Source organism: Ascidia mentula, chromosome 3 (assembly GCF_947561715.1).
Source record: "Ascidia mentula chromosome 3, kaAscMent1.1, whole genome shotgun sequence".
Taxonomy (NCBI): domain Eukaryota; kingdom Metazoa; phylum Chordata; class Ascidiacea; order Phlebobranchia; family Ascidiidae; genus Ascidia; species Ascidia mentula.
The window spans coordinates 19032684-19050266 of NC_138568.1; the positions used below are offsets into that span (position 1 = coordinate 19032684).

The following is a 17583-nucleotide window of genomic DNA, read 5'->3' on the forward strand; positions in this document are numbered from 1 at the left end:
TTGTTGATATTGCCAGGCATATTACTTAGTAATTTAAGGCTCTTCTGGCAAAAAGAAAACTTGTTTAAACGACGTTTCGGTCGTTATTCAACAGACCTTCATCAGGACAAGTGAAGCGAAACGCCAACACGGCGATAAATAGTCAAACGTGAAAAAGGCAAAAAGGCGAATGAAGCACGAAAAAGCGTGTGACAATTGAAGACCTTTATGAAGGATAAATGTACATGAGTATTATGCAAATACGCATTGAGACAATAATATGAATTTTGAGAGCTACACACAGATGGCCACTGTATCGACCAATAAAGTGATCAGTGCAGCTTGGTGTGATTATTGACGGTAAAGGATTTTATAGATGTAAACATAGTAACCACACCAGCTCTGTGACTACCTTTATCTCCAACACTTATACCATCCATAGTAATTAGCCAAGACGTCCAACACTTATAACCATGAAGGAAACATAATTGTTTGTCAAACTCATCCATAGAGTGCAAAGAAATTAACTGCCCACTTAAATTGATGTAATCAAAGAATTAAATTTGTTTGGAAACTTTCGTTTCAAATTGTGGACATTACTGCACCTACTGATGGGAAACAAACCTGCCTTATCGACAACTTTATGGTAGTTCAACTTTCCAGTGAATCTTGAAGGGTTCACACCGCCTAGATATAACTCTCCATAATCTGGTAGTGACAAATCTCCATAATTTAGGGATACTTATTAGAATCTAAACGAGTTGATTACCCTGAAACCAACACTAACAGTACCAGAATTTTTTATTAGATGTTTGCAGGTCGTATTGATCCTCAAAGCAGTTTTTCGCCCGCATTGGGAAAACAACTCGATCAAAAACTTCACCGAAAATGGCCACAATCAAAAAGTAAATGTTGCAATAAAGAGATTTCCATCAGGTTAATACGTTGACGTTTCGGTTGGAACAAAGTGCGTCAAATGCACTTTGTGCGGATTGCAGGGTCGGCTTGTTATCAGAATATTACTATAGTCAGTGAAGCTGCAGAGGACAAACTTCTACAAAATCGTTCTTTCTATTGTTGTAAAAGGCCTCTTCGAAATTGTATAGATGCGAAACTTCTCACCAACAAATATTGCGTGACGCCATCTTTCCGGACTCCTATCATGTCTAAAGAATTCTACTCAGTTTCACTGCTCTTCACTTTTGCAGGGTTGTTCGGTAGTTAGTTGGTTTCTTGTGTAAGTTTAAAACAGTTTTCAACAAGATTGGAAAGATGAAGAAAAAAATGTTGATGTTATTTTTGTTGGCAACACTTTGCAGTGCTCACATGTGAGTGTGTGCCATCTTGAAATCAGTTAACTATGTTTGACATGCTGACAATTTTGACGCAACAGCAAAACTCATTAATCTTTTTAACTTTGTGTGGGTCAGATTATCCAGGAAACCCATTTACTAGTGCATGTGTGAAACTACAATATTAATTATTTATTATGCCATTTTTATCTCTAAGTGTAATATATGTTCTTTTTGGTGAAGAATAAATCTTCCACCCCATGAGACTTTGAGCCAAACTTCAATGGAAAGAAAATCAATTGTCAACGAATTCCAGAAACGTCACGACAAACGTCTATTTGCTTCCAGCAAGGCCGCTGTTTCCGTGCCTCTTGTAAACTTTAATAACGTAACCTCACCCAAACATCTATAAAAACACAACTTGACTTACCAGAATATTCTATATTAGTTGTTTTACTTGGGAGAAATTGGAATTGGAACCCCTCAACAAATATTTATCGTCCTTTTTAATACTGGGGTGGAAATCGCTTCGTTGCCCTCGGTTAAATGTGATACAAACAGGGTTGCATGCTGTGAGTATAACATGGTCGACACGCTTTTGCTTTGTCTTAAAATTGCAGGTTTTTATCGCAGCCGACCATCACAAATATAACAGTGCAGACTCTTCAACATATGTTAAAACCGGAACGAATTACTCGTTTGAAGGTTACACAGGAATTTATAGTCAAGATGTGATCTCTGTAAGACACTTGGTAATTTCCTTATCATTGAAGGTAAACATTAATATATTTTCAGGTTGGGGGTTTGAGTGTGAATCAGACCTTTGTTGAGATGATTGAAACTCCATATGGTCTTCAAGACGATTGGTATGACGGAGTAGTTGGAATGAATTTTCCAACTTTGAACTATACACCTATGTTCAATCACATGTTTCAAAAGGGGATAGTGAACAAAAATCAGTTCTCATTCTATCTTAACAGGTAAATTAGTTGTAAAATTGTGCATGAATTATTTCAACAAAAAAGACGCGTTCGTCGCGGTCAGAAATCGTTTTTCAAAGTTGTTTTTTTGAAAAACAATATTTGTCTTGTTATTCGAACCTGCGAAATATTACCTATATCTTTTCCTGTCTGTCCTATTGAACCTATCATAATTTAGAGATTTGTCACTACCAGATGGTGGAGAGTTATATCTGGGCGGTGTGAACCCTGCAAGATTCACTGGAAAGTTTAACTACCATCAAGTTGTTGGAAAGGTAACCTATAGTAGTCCATTTGCACCATACTAAAATGTCTGCAATTCAAAATAAACCAACGAAACAATTTTTTTGTTTGTTACCAATCCACTCGGCGCACGCAAGCGGAATTGTAGCACCGTGTCTTTCAATTTGATCATCAATTATGTTGACTTTCAGAATAACTGGCAAATTTCCGTGGATGGTATAAGTGTTGGAGATAAGGCTGGTGCCAAAGTTTGTGTCGGTGGTTGTCTGGCAATGATCAGTTCAGGATGTAACCAATTTGTTGGCCCTACAGATGAAGTCGCGATGATGGCCCATGCTGTTGGAGCTATGGAAACCTCCACAAAGGTGGTCACTTTTTAAACATTAAAACTTGCTTCCTGCGCTTTATGTGTTTATCTAATCTAAACTGTTTGTTGCAGAATCGATATGCATTTAATTGTGGAGATATGCCTCAAATGCCGAATATTACATTCACTCTCTCCGGCATCAAATACGTTCTCACACCCGAGGAGTACGTCATAACGGTTCGTTTAAACCAGTCTTCCAACAAACTCTCTAAGAAAGTTGGTAATTGAATAACAACCCCCGAATCGGCGAAAAAAAATGAGAAATTTAATTCGATTTTTTTGAACAATATCAATTCGACGTACGAGACTGTTGCAACAACACTGGTTTTTTAAACTTTGATTTACTCTTAAACGTATAAAGTATACCATTATTCCAACCCTACATCATAGGCCTGATAAAAGCTGTAACGACTAAATGCTGAACTTCCTGTAACGCCCACCGCCATTGTCTGATTTATGAGCAATCTTGAAAAATCGATTTCGTCTGCACGGGCATCCTCAGTTGCAATTTGGAACTGCTGATATTTTTATAACATTGACCGCTAAAATCTGGTCTTTATTTTAGTAATTTTTTCTGTTGTTAAACTGTGCCTATACGGTATTATTGAGTAAACATTTTATTCCTTTATAACAGTGTAAGGAGGATTGCGTCTTCGGGTTTTTCGGCGATAACATAATGTCAGAAGATGGTCCATTGTGGTTCTTTGGTGTCTTGTTTATGAGAAATTACTACACAACTTTCGATATCGCCAACAGCCGTGTTGGATTCGCAACATTGGCGCCGGTTTCAAAGTGATCAAGCCTAACATGAGCAGCAGTAACCACTTGAAAGCTGTGTCGTTGATATACACATGAAAAGAAATATATAATCAAGTGTATTTGTATTACTGTTGGTTAACTGCGCTGTTGTGTTGTTTTTTGCGATACCGATGATGCCTGCAAACACAGGCGAAATATATATGTCGTAGAAACTTCAAACAGACGGACGACTCAGGATTATTTATAATATATTGTAGTAATCCGTTACTGAGTCTCTGTCAGCCATGTAGAGACTATACAGGCGATTCAAAGAAATCAAACTCTCATTAATCGAGTGTAAATAATAGATTTTCATTGCAAGTATTTTTTCTGTTTCGCCGATTATGTGTATGTTTAAAAATATACCTAACCAAGAAAAGGTTGAAAAATATGTAGTAGTTTTTTGAATGTGGTAAAATGTAGTAATGTAGTAAAATTGGGTGGTGTACGGAGGTCAAATCGTAACGGCTGATCATATAAATACTTGATTAAATCCAAAGTATAATAGAAGGGAATGCGATAACTGGTTGGTGATTTTGAAAGGGTGTCTACATGGGAAAAGGCAAAGAATCAATGCCTAACATAAAGTAATAGCCAACTAACGGCTAAACCCTGGTGAACAACATGTTTCAGGCAACGCTTAAATTTAACTATGAAACGAGTAACGAAACTACTTGTAACTATGGTCGGATGAAAGCAGGATGTTGGGAAAGACGACGTCACGCATTTTTAATTGTGTGAAGTTTTGCAACGAAAGAAACCGTTTATTTTAGTATAGAACGCATGGCAGGAGTAGTGTGAATGATATACACTGATTACAACTTATACACCCACGTTGTTGTTACTTAATTCGTTGTTCCCTCATTGTTTCGTTATGAATGTTGTTACTTCATTCGATAATAATTCCAAATTTTTTGATCTACACTTTCGTAGTGTGGCTGCAACATTTTAAACGTTCCATTGGCGGTCTAATAGTTACCGATGTGACTTGTCCACTGTATATCTACACACCAGCACATGTAGCCCAGTGAATAAGAAAATAGGTCACAGCGTCATCAATTAAAACATTACTGAGAACAAGATTCTCTGGAGTCTTTTCTGTTGTTCGTGACATCGTTGATATCAAAGGTTTATTCACTTACAGGACAACAAAATCTAAAGAGGACTAATTAATGTTGTATCACCTAAATTTAAAGCCAGTCCAGAGACATAACGATTTCAGACATGGAATCCTCTGATTACGGCATTTTACAGGGTGGATAACATAACCGTCGCACGATACACAGCAAACCTTCGCAGATCTGCGTGCTAATCACAAAAGTGTTTGCAGAATATTAATTTAATTTTGATCCGTTCTAACCAAGGCCCCCTGGGTACCGTACCATGATATGTGTATTTCGGAAAATATATTTCGCCTGAAGTCATCATGAGTTTCTTATTAATTGATTTAACTGAACTGTCTGCAAGATCGGTTTGTTGACTTTGCATAGAAATATATATCGCGCTGATCACATTCATGATTATGACGTGGTAAAGACACTCACGGGAAGTCGAACCACTGATCACAAACCCATCACGAGGGGATACATGTTCTAGACTGGAGATGCCGCGATCCACCAGGCGAAATTAGTACTTAGGTATTAAAACAGTTTGTTGTTGATATTGCCAGGCATATTACTTAGTAATTTAAGGCTTTTCTGGCAAAAAGAAAACTTGTTTAAACGACGTTTCGGTCGTTATTCAACAGACCTTCATCCGGACAAGTGAAGCGAAACGCCAACACGGCGATAAATAGTCAAACGTTAAAAAGGCAAAAAGGCGAATAAAGCACGAAAAAGCGTGTGACGACTGAAGACCTTTATGAAGGATAAATGCACGTGAGTATCATACAAATACGCATTGAGACAATATGAATTTTGAGAGCTGCACACAATTGGCCACTGTTTGAACCAATAAAGTGATCAGTGCAGCTTGGTGTGATTATTGACGGTAAACGATTTTATAAATGTAAACATAGTAACCACACCAGCTCTGTGACTAGCTTTATCTCCAGCACTTATACCATCCACAGTAATTAGCCAAGACGTCCAACACTTATAACCAAGAAGGAAACATAATTGTTTGTCAAACTCATCCATAGAGTGCAAAGAAATTAATTGCGCTCTTAAAATGATGTAATCAAAGAGTTACATTTGTTTGGAAACTTTCGTTCCAAATTGTGGACATTACTGCACCTACTGATGGGAAACAAACCTGCCTTATCGACAACTTTACAGTAGTTTAACTTTCCAGTGAATCTCGAAGGGTTCACACCACCCAGATATAACTCTCCATCATCTGGTAATGACAAAATCTCGAGTCTGAACAAGATCATTCTGAAACCTAAGCTAACAGTGCTAGAATTTCTTTATTAGCAGTTTGGAACTCGTATTGATCCTTGAAGAACTTTGACGACCGCATTAGGTAAACAGCACAATCAAAACTTCACCGAAAATGGCCACAATCAAAAAGTGAATGTTGCAAGAAAATCGTGGTTTGAGATTTCCTTCAGGTTAATACATTGACGTTTTGATTGGAACAAAGTGCGTCAAATGCACTTTGTGCGTTTGCAGGGCCGGCGTGTTGTTAGAATATTACCACAGTAATTAAGGTTGCGGAGGACAAACTTCTTCAAAATCACCTTGTTTTCTCCACAAGGTTGCACCTGGTTTGGTGCCCAACGGATGACAGTGATTGTATAGTCACCACAAAGTGGAAGTCTTTACTTGGCCGTTTGGTCAGCAAAGTCGTCTAAAAGTCACACCAGCGGCACTGAAGAGACCTTTTAAGTCGAAACAATGGCCGTCTGTCTTCAGCTTACACAATTCTTCAAAATCGTTCTTTCTATTGTTGTAAAAGGCCTCTTCGAAATTGTATAGATGCGAAACTTCGCACAAACAACTATTGCGTGACGCCATCTTTCCGGACTCCAGTTATGTCTAAACCATTCTACTAAGTTTCGCTGCTCTTCACTTTTACAGGGTTGTTCGGTAGTCAGTTGGTTTCTATAGTGTAAGTTTAAAACAGTTTTCAACAAGATTGGAAAGATGAAGAAAGAAATCTTGATGTTATTTTTGTTGGCAACACTTTGCAGTGCTCACATGTGAGTGTGTGTCATGTTGAAATCAGTTAACTATGTTTTACATGCTGACAATTTTGACGCAACAGCAAAACTCATTGACCTTTTTAACTTTTTGTGGGTCAGATTATCCAGGAAACCAATTTACTAGTGCATGTGTGAAACTACAGTATTAATTATTTGTTATGCCATTTCTATCTCTAAGTGTAATATATGTTCTTTTTGGTGAAGAATAAATCTTCCACCCCATGAGACTTTGAGCCAAACTTCAATGGAAAGAAAATCAATTGTCAACGAATTCCAGAAACGTCACGACAAACGTCTACTTGCTTCCAGCAAGGCCGCTGTTTCCGTGCCTCTTGTAAACTATCATAATGTAACCTCACCCAAACATCTATAAAAACATAACTTAACTTACCAGAATATTCTATATTAGTTGTTTTACTTGGGAGAAATTGGAATAGGAACCCCTCAACAAATATTTATCGTTCTTTTTGATACTGTGATGGACATCTCTTTGGTGCCCTCGGTTAAATGTGACACGGGTGCATGCTGTGAGTATAACATGGTCGACACGCTTTTGCGTTGTCTCAAAATTGCACATTTTTATTTCAGCCAAGCATCACAAATATAACAGTGCTGCCTCTTCAACATATGTGAAAACCGGAAAGAATTACTCGTTTGAAGGTTACACAGGAATTTATAGTCAAGATGTGATCTCTGTAACACACTGGGTAAGTTTTTCATCATTGAAGGTAAACCTTAATATTTTTTCAGGTTGGGGGTGTGGGTGTGAATCAGACCTTTGTTGAGATGATTGAACCTCCATATGATCTTCAAGACGATTTGTATGACGGAATAGTTGGAATGAACTTCCCACGTGGGAACTATACACCTATGTTCAATCACATGTTTCAAAAGGGGATAGTGAACAAAAATCAGTTCTCATTCTATCTTAACAGGTAAATGAGTTGTAAAATTGTGCATGAATTATTTCAACAAAAAAGACGCGTTCGTCGCGGGCAGAAATCATTTTTCAAAGTTGTTTTTTTGAAAAACAATATTTGTCTTGTTATTCGAACCTGCGAAATATTACCTATATCTTTTCCTGTCTTTCCTATTGAACCTATCATAATTTAGAGATTTGTCACTACCAGATGGTGGAGAGTTATATCTGGGCGGTGTGAACCCTGCACGATTCACTGGAAAGTTTAACTACCATAAAGTTGTTGGAAAGGTAACCTATAGTAGTCCATTTGCACATCACTAAAATGTCTGCAATTCAAAATAAACCAACGACAGAATTTTTGTTTGTTACTAATCCTCTCGGCGCACGCAAGCGGATTTTTAGCACCGTGTCGTTCAATTTGATCATCAATTATGTTGACTTTCAGAATTACTGGCAAATTTCCGTAGATGGTATAAGTGTTGGAGATAAGGCTGGTACCAAAGCTTGTGTCGGTGGTTGTCTGGCAATTATTGGTTCAGGAAATAACCAATTTGTTGGCCCTACAGATGAAGTCGCGATGATGGCCCATGCTGTTGGAGCTCTGGAAACCTCCACGAAGGTGATAACGTTAAAAATATTAAAACTTGCTACCTGCGCTTTATGTGTTAATCTAATCTATATTGTTCGTTGTAGAATCGATATGAATTGAATTGTGGAGACAAGCCTCAAATGCCGAATATTACATTCACTCTCTCCGGTATCAAATACGTTCTCACACCCGAGGAGTACGTCATAACGGTTCGTTTAAACCAGTCTTACAACAAACCGCTCTCTAAGAAAGTTGGTAATTGAATAACAACCCCCGAATCGGCGAAAAAAAATATGAAATTTAATTCGATTTTTTTGGACAATATCAATTGGTCGTACGAGACTGTTGCAACAACACCGGTTTCTTAAACTTTGATTTACTCTTAAATGTATGAAGTATACCATTATTCCAACCCTGCATCATAGGCCTCATAAAAGCTGAAATGACTAAATGCTGAACTTCCTGTACCGCCCAACCGCCATTGTCTGATTTATGAGCAATCTTGAAAAATCGATTTCGTCTGCACGGGCATCCTCAGTTGCAAATTGAAACTGCTGATATTTTTATAACATTGACCGCTAAAATGTGGTCTTTATTTTAACCATTTTTCTATTGTTAAACTGTGCCTATACGGTATTATTGAGTAAACATTTTATTCCTTTATAACAGTATAAGGAGGAATGCTTCTTCGGGTTTTACGGCAGGAACATGATGTCAGAAGATGGTCCATTGTGGATCTTTGGTGTCATGTTTATGAGAAATTACTACACAACTTTCGATATCGCCAACAACCGTGTTGGATTCGCAACATTGGCACCGGTTTCTAAATGATCGTAATCAAACCCAAAATGAGCAGCAGTAACCACTTGAAAGCTGTGTCGTTGATATACACATGAAACGAAATATATAATCAAGTGTATTTGTATTACTGTTGGTTAACTGCGCTGTTGTGTTGTTTTTAGCGATACCGATGATGCCTGCAAACACAGGCGAAATATATATGTCGTAGAAACTTCAAACAGACGGACGACTCAGGATTATTTATAATATATTGTAGTAATCCGTTACTGAGTCTCTGTCAGCCATATAGAGTATACAGGCGATTCAAAGAAATCAAACTCTCATTAATCAAGTGTAAATAATAGATTTTCATTGCAAGTATTTTTTCTGTTTCGCTGATTATGTGATCGGTTTAAAAATATACTTAACCAAAAAAAGGTTGAAAAATACGTATTAATTTTTTGAATGTGGTAAAATGCAGTAATGTAGTAAAATTGGGTGGTGTACGGAGGCCCAAATCGTAATGGTTGATCATATAATTAATTGATTAAATCAATAGTATAACAGAGGGTAATGCGATAACTGGTTGGTGATTTTAAAGAGTGTCAACATGGAAAAAGGCAAAGAATCAATGCCTGACATAAAGCAATAGCCGACTAACGGCTAAACCCTGGTGAGCAACATGTTTCAGGCAACGCTTAAATATAACTATGAAACGAGTAACGAAACTACTTGTAACTATGGTCGGATGAAAGCAGGATGTTGGGAAAGACGGCGTCACGCATTTTAATTGTGTGAAGTTTTGCATCGAAAGAAACCGTTTTTTTCAGTATAGAACGCATGGCAGGAGTAGTGTGAATGATATACACTGATTACAACTTATACACCCACGTTGTTGTTACTTAATTCGTTGTTACCTCATTGTTTCGTTATGAATGTTGTTACTTCATTCGATAATAATTCCAAATTTTTTGTATCTACACTTTCGTAGTGTGGCTGCAACATTTTGAACGTTCCATTGGCGGTCTAATAGTTACCGATGTGACGTGTCCACTGTATATCTACACACCAGCACATGTAGCACAGTGAATAAGAAAATAGGTCACAGCGTCATCAATTAAAACATTACCGAGAACAAGATTCTCTGGAGTTTTCTGTTGTGCGTGACATAGTTGACTTTAAACGTTTATTCACTTACAGGACAACAAAATCTTAAAAGGACTAATTAATGTTGTATCACCTACATTTAAAGCCAGTCCAGAGACATAACGATTTCAGACATGGAATCCTCTGATTACGGCATTTTACAGGGTGGATAACATAACCGTCGCACGATACACAGCAAACCTTCGCAGATCTGCGTGCTAATCACAAAAGTGTTTGCAGAATATTAATTTAATTTTGATCCGTTCTAACCAAGGCCCCCTGGGTACCGTACCATGATATGTGTATTTCGGAAAATACATTTCGCCTGAAGTCATCATGAGTGTCTTATTAATTGATTTAACTGAACTGTCTGCAAGATCGGTTTGTTGACTTTGCATAGAAATATATATCGCGCTTATCACGTTCATGATTATGACGTGGTAAAGACACTCACGGGGAGTCGAACCACTGATCACAAACCCATCACGAGGGGATACCTGTTCTAGACTGGAGATGCCGCGATCCACCAGGCGGAATTAGTACTAAGGTATTAAAACAGTTTGTTGTTGATATTGCCAGGCATATTACTTAGTAATTTAAGGCTCTTCTGGCAAAAAGAAAACTTGTTTAAACGACGTTTCGGTCGTTATTCAACAGACCTTCATCAGGACAAGTGAAGCGAAACGCCAACACGGCGATAAATAGTCAAACGTGAAAAAGGCAAAAAGGCGAATGAAGCACGAAAAAGCGTGTGACAACTGAAGACCTTTATGAAGGATAAATGTACATGAGTATTATACAAATACGCATTGAGACAATAATATGAATTTTGAGAGCTACACACAGATGGCCACTGTATCGACCAATAAAGTGATCAGTGCAGCTTGGTGTGAATATTGACGGTAAACTATTTTATAGATGTAAACATAGTAACCACACCAGCTCTGTGACTACCTTTATCTCCAACACTTATACCATCCATAGTAATTAGCCAAGACGTCCAACACTTATAACCATGAAGGAAACATAATTGTTTGTCAAACTCATCCATAGAGTGCAAAGAAATTAATTGCGCACTTAAAATGATGTAATCAAAGAGTTAAATTTGTTTGGAAATTTTCGTTTCAAATTGTGGATATTACTGTACCTACTGGTGGGAAACAAACCTGCCTTATCGACAACTTTACGGTAGTTCAACTTTCAAGTGAATCTTGAAGGGTTCACACCGCCTAGATATAACTCTCCACAATCTGGTAGTGGCAAATGTCCATAATTTAGGGATACTTATTAGTATCTAAACGAGTTGATTACCCTGAAACCAACACTAACAGTACCAGAATTTTTTTTTAGATGTTTGCAGGTCGTATTGATCCTCAAAGCAGTTTTACGCCCGCATTGGGAAAACAACTTGATCATAAACTTCACCGAAAATGGCCACAATCAAAAAGTAAATGTTGCAATAAAGAGATTTCCATCAGGTTAATACGTTGACGTTTCGGTTGGAACAAAGTGCGTCAAATGCACTTTGTGTGGTTTGCAGGGTCGGATTTTTATCAGAATATTACTCAGTGAAGTTGCAGAGGACAAACTTATTTAAAATCGTTCTTTCTATTGTTGTAAAAGGCCTCTTCGAAATTGCATAGATGTGAAACTTCGCACAAACAACTATTGCGTGACGCCATCTTTCCGGACTCCAGTTATGTCTAAACCATTCTACTAAGTTTCGCTGCTCTTCACTTTTGCAGGGTTGTTTGGTAGTCGGTTGGTTTCTTGTGTAAGTTTATAACAGTTTTCAACAAGGTTGGAAAGATGAAGAAAGAAGTCTTGATGTTATTTTTGTTGACAACACTTTGCAGTGCTCACATGTGAGTGTGCGCCATCTTGAAATCAGTTAACTGTGTTTTACATGCTGACAAGTTTGACGCAACAGCAAAACTCATTGATCTTTCAGCCATTAACGCATTTGTCGATTAAATTATGTACCCAGGAAAACCATTTCTAGTGCATTTATGAAATTACAATATTATTTTTTTTTTATCTCGAAGTCTAATGTATGGCATTTTTGATGAAGAATAAATCTTCCACCTCATGAGACTTTGAGCCAAACTTCAATGGAAAGAAAATCAAATGTCAACGAATTCCAGAAACGCCACGACAAACTTCTATTTGCTTCTAAGGCCGCTGTTGCCGTGCCTCTTGTAAACTTTTATAACGTAACCTCACCCAAACATCTATAAAAACATATCTTAACTTACTAGAATATTCTATATTAGTTGTTTTACTTGGGAGAAATTGGAATAGGAACCCCTCCACAAATATTTATCGTCCTTTTTCATACTCTGAAGGAATTCGCTTGGGTGCCCTCGGTTAAATGTGACACAAACAGGGTTGCATGCTGTGAGTATAACATGGTCGACACGCTTTTGCGTTGTCTCAAAATTGCACATTTTTATTTCAGCCAAGCATCACAAATATAACAGTGCTGCCTCTTCAACATATGTGAAAACCGGAAAGAATTACTCGATTGAAGGTTTTGCAGGACTTTATAGTCAAGATGTGATCTCTGTAAGACACTTGGTAATTTCCTTATCATTGAAGGAAAACCATTATATATTTTCAGGTTGGGGGTTTGAGTGTGAATCAGACCTTTGTTGAGATAATTGAAACTCCCGATGTTCATCGAGATGATTTCTTTGACGGAGTAGTTGGAATGAATTTCCCACGTGGGAACTATACACCTATGTTTAATCACATGTTTCAAAAGGGGATAGTGTCAAAAAATCAGTTCTCATTCTATCTTAACAGGTAAATTAGTGCATGTATTATTTTAACAAAAAAGACGCGTTCGTCGCGGTCAGAAATCGTTTTTTAAAGTTTTTTGAAAAACAACTAAAAAAAGCAGTAGCTTTTTATACAGGCTGATCCTGTAGTATTATAAAATAAGTTGCAGTGATCGCTAGGCCTGCATCTGCAGTTTTGGGCAGATCCCAATATTTCAATTTTTGAAGTCATTTTGAAAAACAATATTTGTCTTTAAATAAATTGTTACTGATGCTGCCAGGCATATTTATTGCTTAATACTGCTCTTCTGGCAAACTTTATTGTATTTACGTTTCTCGACGTTTCGGCTATTATGCAACAGCCTTCATCAGGAGGAAGTATCTAAGTCTACCACAGTGGACGATTTGAGGCACATAAACAGAAACGCTAAAAAGAAAGAAGAAGTGAAACAACGAAAAAGCGATAAGGGCGAACACACCTGCACAGTATACTTATCACTAACCGCACGGTTTTATCACGGTTTTTGAAGTGCGTAATGTCTATCGGCATAATTTTTCTCTAGCAAGTGTCGATAAACCGGTGGAAACAGAGTTTGTTTCTTGTCATTGAGTGATGACGCATGCGTATTGATGTTTAACGACTCTAAAAACATCCTCTTGTGCCTATCGGACTCGCGTTCCAAAATGATCGTTTTTGTAAAGTCCACCGCATGTCCTGATTCGGCCACATGTTGCGAAAGAGCCGTTTTTTCCTCATGGTTTCTCACGTCCCTTTGGTGCTCTTTTAACCTTGTTCTTAGCGCACGGCCAGTTTCACCAATGTATACGCCGCTGCAACCACCGCAGGGAATACTGTAGACCACACCCCTCGTGTCGAGCTTGTCGTGCATGCGGTCTTTTGGGTGCGATATTAAGGAACGTAGGGTGCGATATTAAGGAAAGAGCACCAAAGGGACGTGAGAAACCATGAGGAAAAAACGGCTCTTTCGCAACATGTGGCCGAATCAGGACATGCGGTGGACTTTACAAAAACGATCATTTTGGAACGCGAGTCCGATAGGCACAAGAGGATGTTTTCAGAGTCGTTAAACATCAATACGCATGCGTCATCACTCAATGACAAGAAACAAACTCTGTTTCCACCGGTTTATCGACACTTGCTAGAGAAAAATTATGCCGATAGACATTACGCACTTCAAAAACCGTGATAAAACCGTGCGGTTAGTGATAAGTATACTGTGCAGGTGTGTTCGCCCTTATCGCTTTTTCGTTGTTTCACTTCTTCTTTCTTTTTAGCGTTTCTGTTTATGTGCCTCAAATCGTCCACTGTGGTAGACTTAGATACTTCCTCCTGATGAAGGCTGTTGCATAATAGCCGAAACGTCGAGAAACGTAAATACAATAAAGTTTGCCAGAAGAGCAGTATTAAGCAATATTTGTCTTGTTATTCGAATCTGCGAAATATTAATTGCGATGCAAATGACCTATTTCTTTTCCTGTCTTTCCTATTAAACCTGTCATAATTTAGAGATTTGTCACTACCAGATGGTGGAGAGTTATATCTGGGTGGAGTGAACCCTGCACGATTCACTGGAAAGTTTAACTACCATAAAGTTATTGGAAAGGTAACCTATAGTAGTCCATTAGCACATCACTAAAATGTCTGCAATTTAAAATTTAACTAACGAAACAATTTTTCTCTTTTGTTGACAAAACACACAAACGGATTTGTAGCACTGTGTCGTTCAATTTGATCACCAAATATGATGACTTTCAGAATTACTGGCAAATTTCCGTGGATGGTATTAGTGTTGGAGATAAGGCTGGTACCAAAGCTTGTGTCGGTGGTTGTCTGGCAACTATTGGTTCAGGTAATAACCAATTTATTGGCCCTACAGATGAAGTGGCGATGATCGCCCATGCTGTTGGAGCTATGGAAACCTCCACAAAGGTGGTCACTTTTTAAACATAAAAACTTGCTTCCTGCGCTTTATGTTTTTATCTAAACTGTATTGTTCGTTGTAGAATCAATATGCATTGAATTGTGGAGACAAGTCTCAAATGCCGAATATTACATTCACTCTCTCCGGCATCAAATACGTTCTCACACCCGAGGAGTACGTCATGACGGTTCGTTCAAACCAGTATATTTTTCGCTTCCTAAGAGAGTTGGTAATTCAATAACAGCCCCCGAATCGGCGAAAAAAATGAGAAATTTAATTCGATTTTTTGGGGACAATATCAATTCGACGTACGAGACTGTTGCAACAACACTGCTATCTTAAACTTTGATTTACTCTTAAATGTATGAAGTATACCATTATTCCAACCCTGCATCATAGGCCTCATAAAAGCTGTGATGACTAAATGCTGAACTTCCTGTACCGCCCACCGCGATTGTTCTGATTTATGAGCAACCTTGAAAAATCGTTTTCGTCTGCACGGGCATCCTCAGTTGCAATTTGAAACCGCTGATATTTTTATAACATTGACCGCTAAAATCTGGTGTTTATTTTAGCCATTTCTCCTATTGTTAAACTGTGCCTATTCGGTATTATTGAGTAGACATTTTATTCCTTTATAACAGCTTTCGGATTGCCACTTCGGGTTTTACGGCAATAACATGATGTCAGAAGACGGTCCATTGTGGATCTTTGGTACCATGTTTATGAGAAATTACTACACAACTTTCGATATCGCCAACAACCGTGTTGGATTCGCAACATTGGCACCGGTTTCTAAGTGATGATAATCAAACCCAACATGAGCAGCAGTAACCACTTGAAAGCTGTGTCGTTGATATACACATGAAAAGAAATATATAATCAAGTGTATTTGTATTACTGTTGGTTAACTGCGCTGTTGTGTTGTTTTTATCGATACCGATGATGCCTGCAAACACAGGCGAAATATATATGTCGTAGAAACTGTAAACAGACGGACGACTCAGGATTATTTATAATATATTGTAGTAATCCGTTACTGAGTCTCTGTCAGCCATATAGAGTATACAGGCGATTCAAAGAAATCAAACTCTCATTAATCAAGTGTAAATAATAGATTTTCATTGCAAGTATTTTTTCTGTTTCGCTGATTATGTGATCGGTTTAAAAATATACTTAACCAAAAAAAGGTTGAAAAATACGTATTAATTTTTTGAATGTGGTAAAATGCAGTAATGTAGTAAAATTGGGTGGTGTACGGAGGCCCAAATCGTAATGGTTGATCATATAAATACTTGATTAAATCAATAGTATAACAGAAGGGAATGCGATAACTGGTTGGTGATTTTAAAAGGGTGTCTACATGGAAAAGGGCAAAGAATCAATGCCTGACATAAAGCAATAGCCGACTAACGGTTAAACCCTGGTGAGCAACATGTTTCAGGCAACGCTTAAATTTAACTATGAAACGAGTAACGAAACTACTTGTAACTATGGTCGGATGAAAGCAGGATGTTGGGAAAGACGGCGTCACGCATTTTTAATTGTGTGAAGTTTTGCAACGAAAGAAACCGTTTTTTTCAGTATAGAACGTATGACAGGAGTAGTGTGAATGATATACACTGATTACAACTTATACACCCACGTTGTTGTTACTTAATTCGTTGTTCCCTCATTGTTTCGTTATGAATGTTGTTACTTCATTCGATATAATTCCATTTTTTTGATCTACACTTTCGTAGTGTGGCTGCAACATTTTGAACGTTCCATTGGCGGTCTAATAGTTACCGATGTGACTTGTCCATTGTATATCTACACACCAGCACATGTAGCCCAGTGAATAAGAAAATAGGTCACAGCGTCATCAAATAAAACATTACCGAGAACAAGATTCTCTGGAGTCTTGTCTGTTGTGCGTGACATCGTTGATATCAAAGGTTTATTCACTTACAGGACAACAAAATCTAAAGAGGACTAATCAATATTGTATCACCTAAATTTAAAGCCAGTCCAGAGACATAACGATTTCAGACATGGAATCCTCTGATTACGGCCTTTTACAGGGTGGATAACATAACCGTCGCACGTTACACAGCAAAGCTTCGCAGATCTGCGTGCTAATCACAAAAGTGTTTGCAGAATATTAATTTAATTTTGATCCGTTCTAACCAACGCCCCCTGGGTACCGTACCATGATATGTGTATTTCGGAAAATATATTTCGCCTAAAGTCATCATTAGTTTCTTATTAATTGATTTAACTGAACTGTCTGCAAGATCGGTTTGTTGACTTTGCATAGAAATATATATCGCGCTTATCACGTTCATGATTATGATATGGTTAAGACACACACGGGAAGTCGAGCCACTGATCACAAACCCATCACGAGAGGATACATGTTCTAGACTGGAGATTCGCGATCCACCAGGCGAAATTAGTACTAAGGTCTTAAAACAGTTTGTTGTTGATATTGCCAGGCATATAACTTAGTAATTTAAGGCTCTTCTGGCAAAAAGAAAACTTGTTTAAACGACGTTTCGGTCGTTATTCAACAGACCTTCATCCGGACAAGTGAAGCAAAACGCCAACACGGCGATAAATAGTCAAACGTGAAAAAGG

General features: G+C 37.9%; 1 protein-coding gene across 1 annotated transcript; it reads left to right on the forward strand.

Moving 5' to 3' along the window:
* Positions 1 to 1251: 1251 nt before the first annotated feature.
* Positions 1252 to 15767, forward strand: LOC145895875 (uncharacterized). The gene is made up of 24 exons (XM_082984657.1): positions 1252 to 1307; positions 1515 to 1659; positions 1720 to 1843; positions 1905 to 2023; positions 2067 to 2251; positions 2430 to 2526; positions 2686 to 2859; positions 2934 to 3077; positions 3496 to 3653; positions 7009 to 7153; positions 7214 to 7331; positions 7393 to 7499; positions 7555 to 7739; positions 7918 to 8014; positions 8172 to 8345; positions 8420 to 8524; positions 8985 to 9134; positions 12515 to 12638; positions 12700 to 12818; positions 12862 to 13046; positions 14550 to 14646; positions 14799 to 14972; positions 15047 to 15151; positions 15609 to 15767. Exons 1-24 carry the CDS (start codon positions 1252 to 1254, stop codon positions 15765 to 15767), a joined length of 3246 nt encoding a protein of 1081 aa, XP_082840783.1.
* Positions 15768 to 17583: the final 1816 nt, after the last annotated feature.

Excerpts from the sequence above, each read along its gene's own strand:
- LOC145895875 (XM_082984657.1), top strand. The coding sequence starts at position 1,252 with ATGAAGAAAAAAATGTTGATGTTATTTTTGTTGGCAACACTTTGCAGT. Across the intron at positions 2,527-2,685 it reads ACCATCAAGTTGTTGGAAAG|AATAACTGGCAAATTTCCGT; the intron begins GTAACCTATAGT and ends GTTGACTTTCAG. Across the intron at positions 12,819-12,861 it reads TGATCTCTGTAAGACACTTG|GTTGGGGGTTTGAGTGTGAA; the intron begins GTAATTTCCTTA and ends ATATATTTTCAG.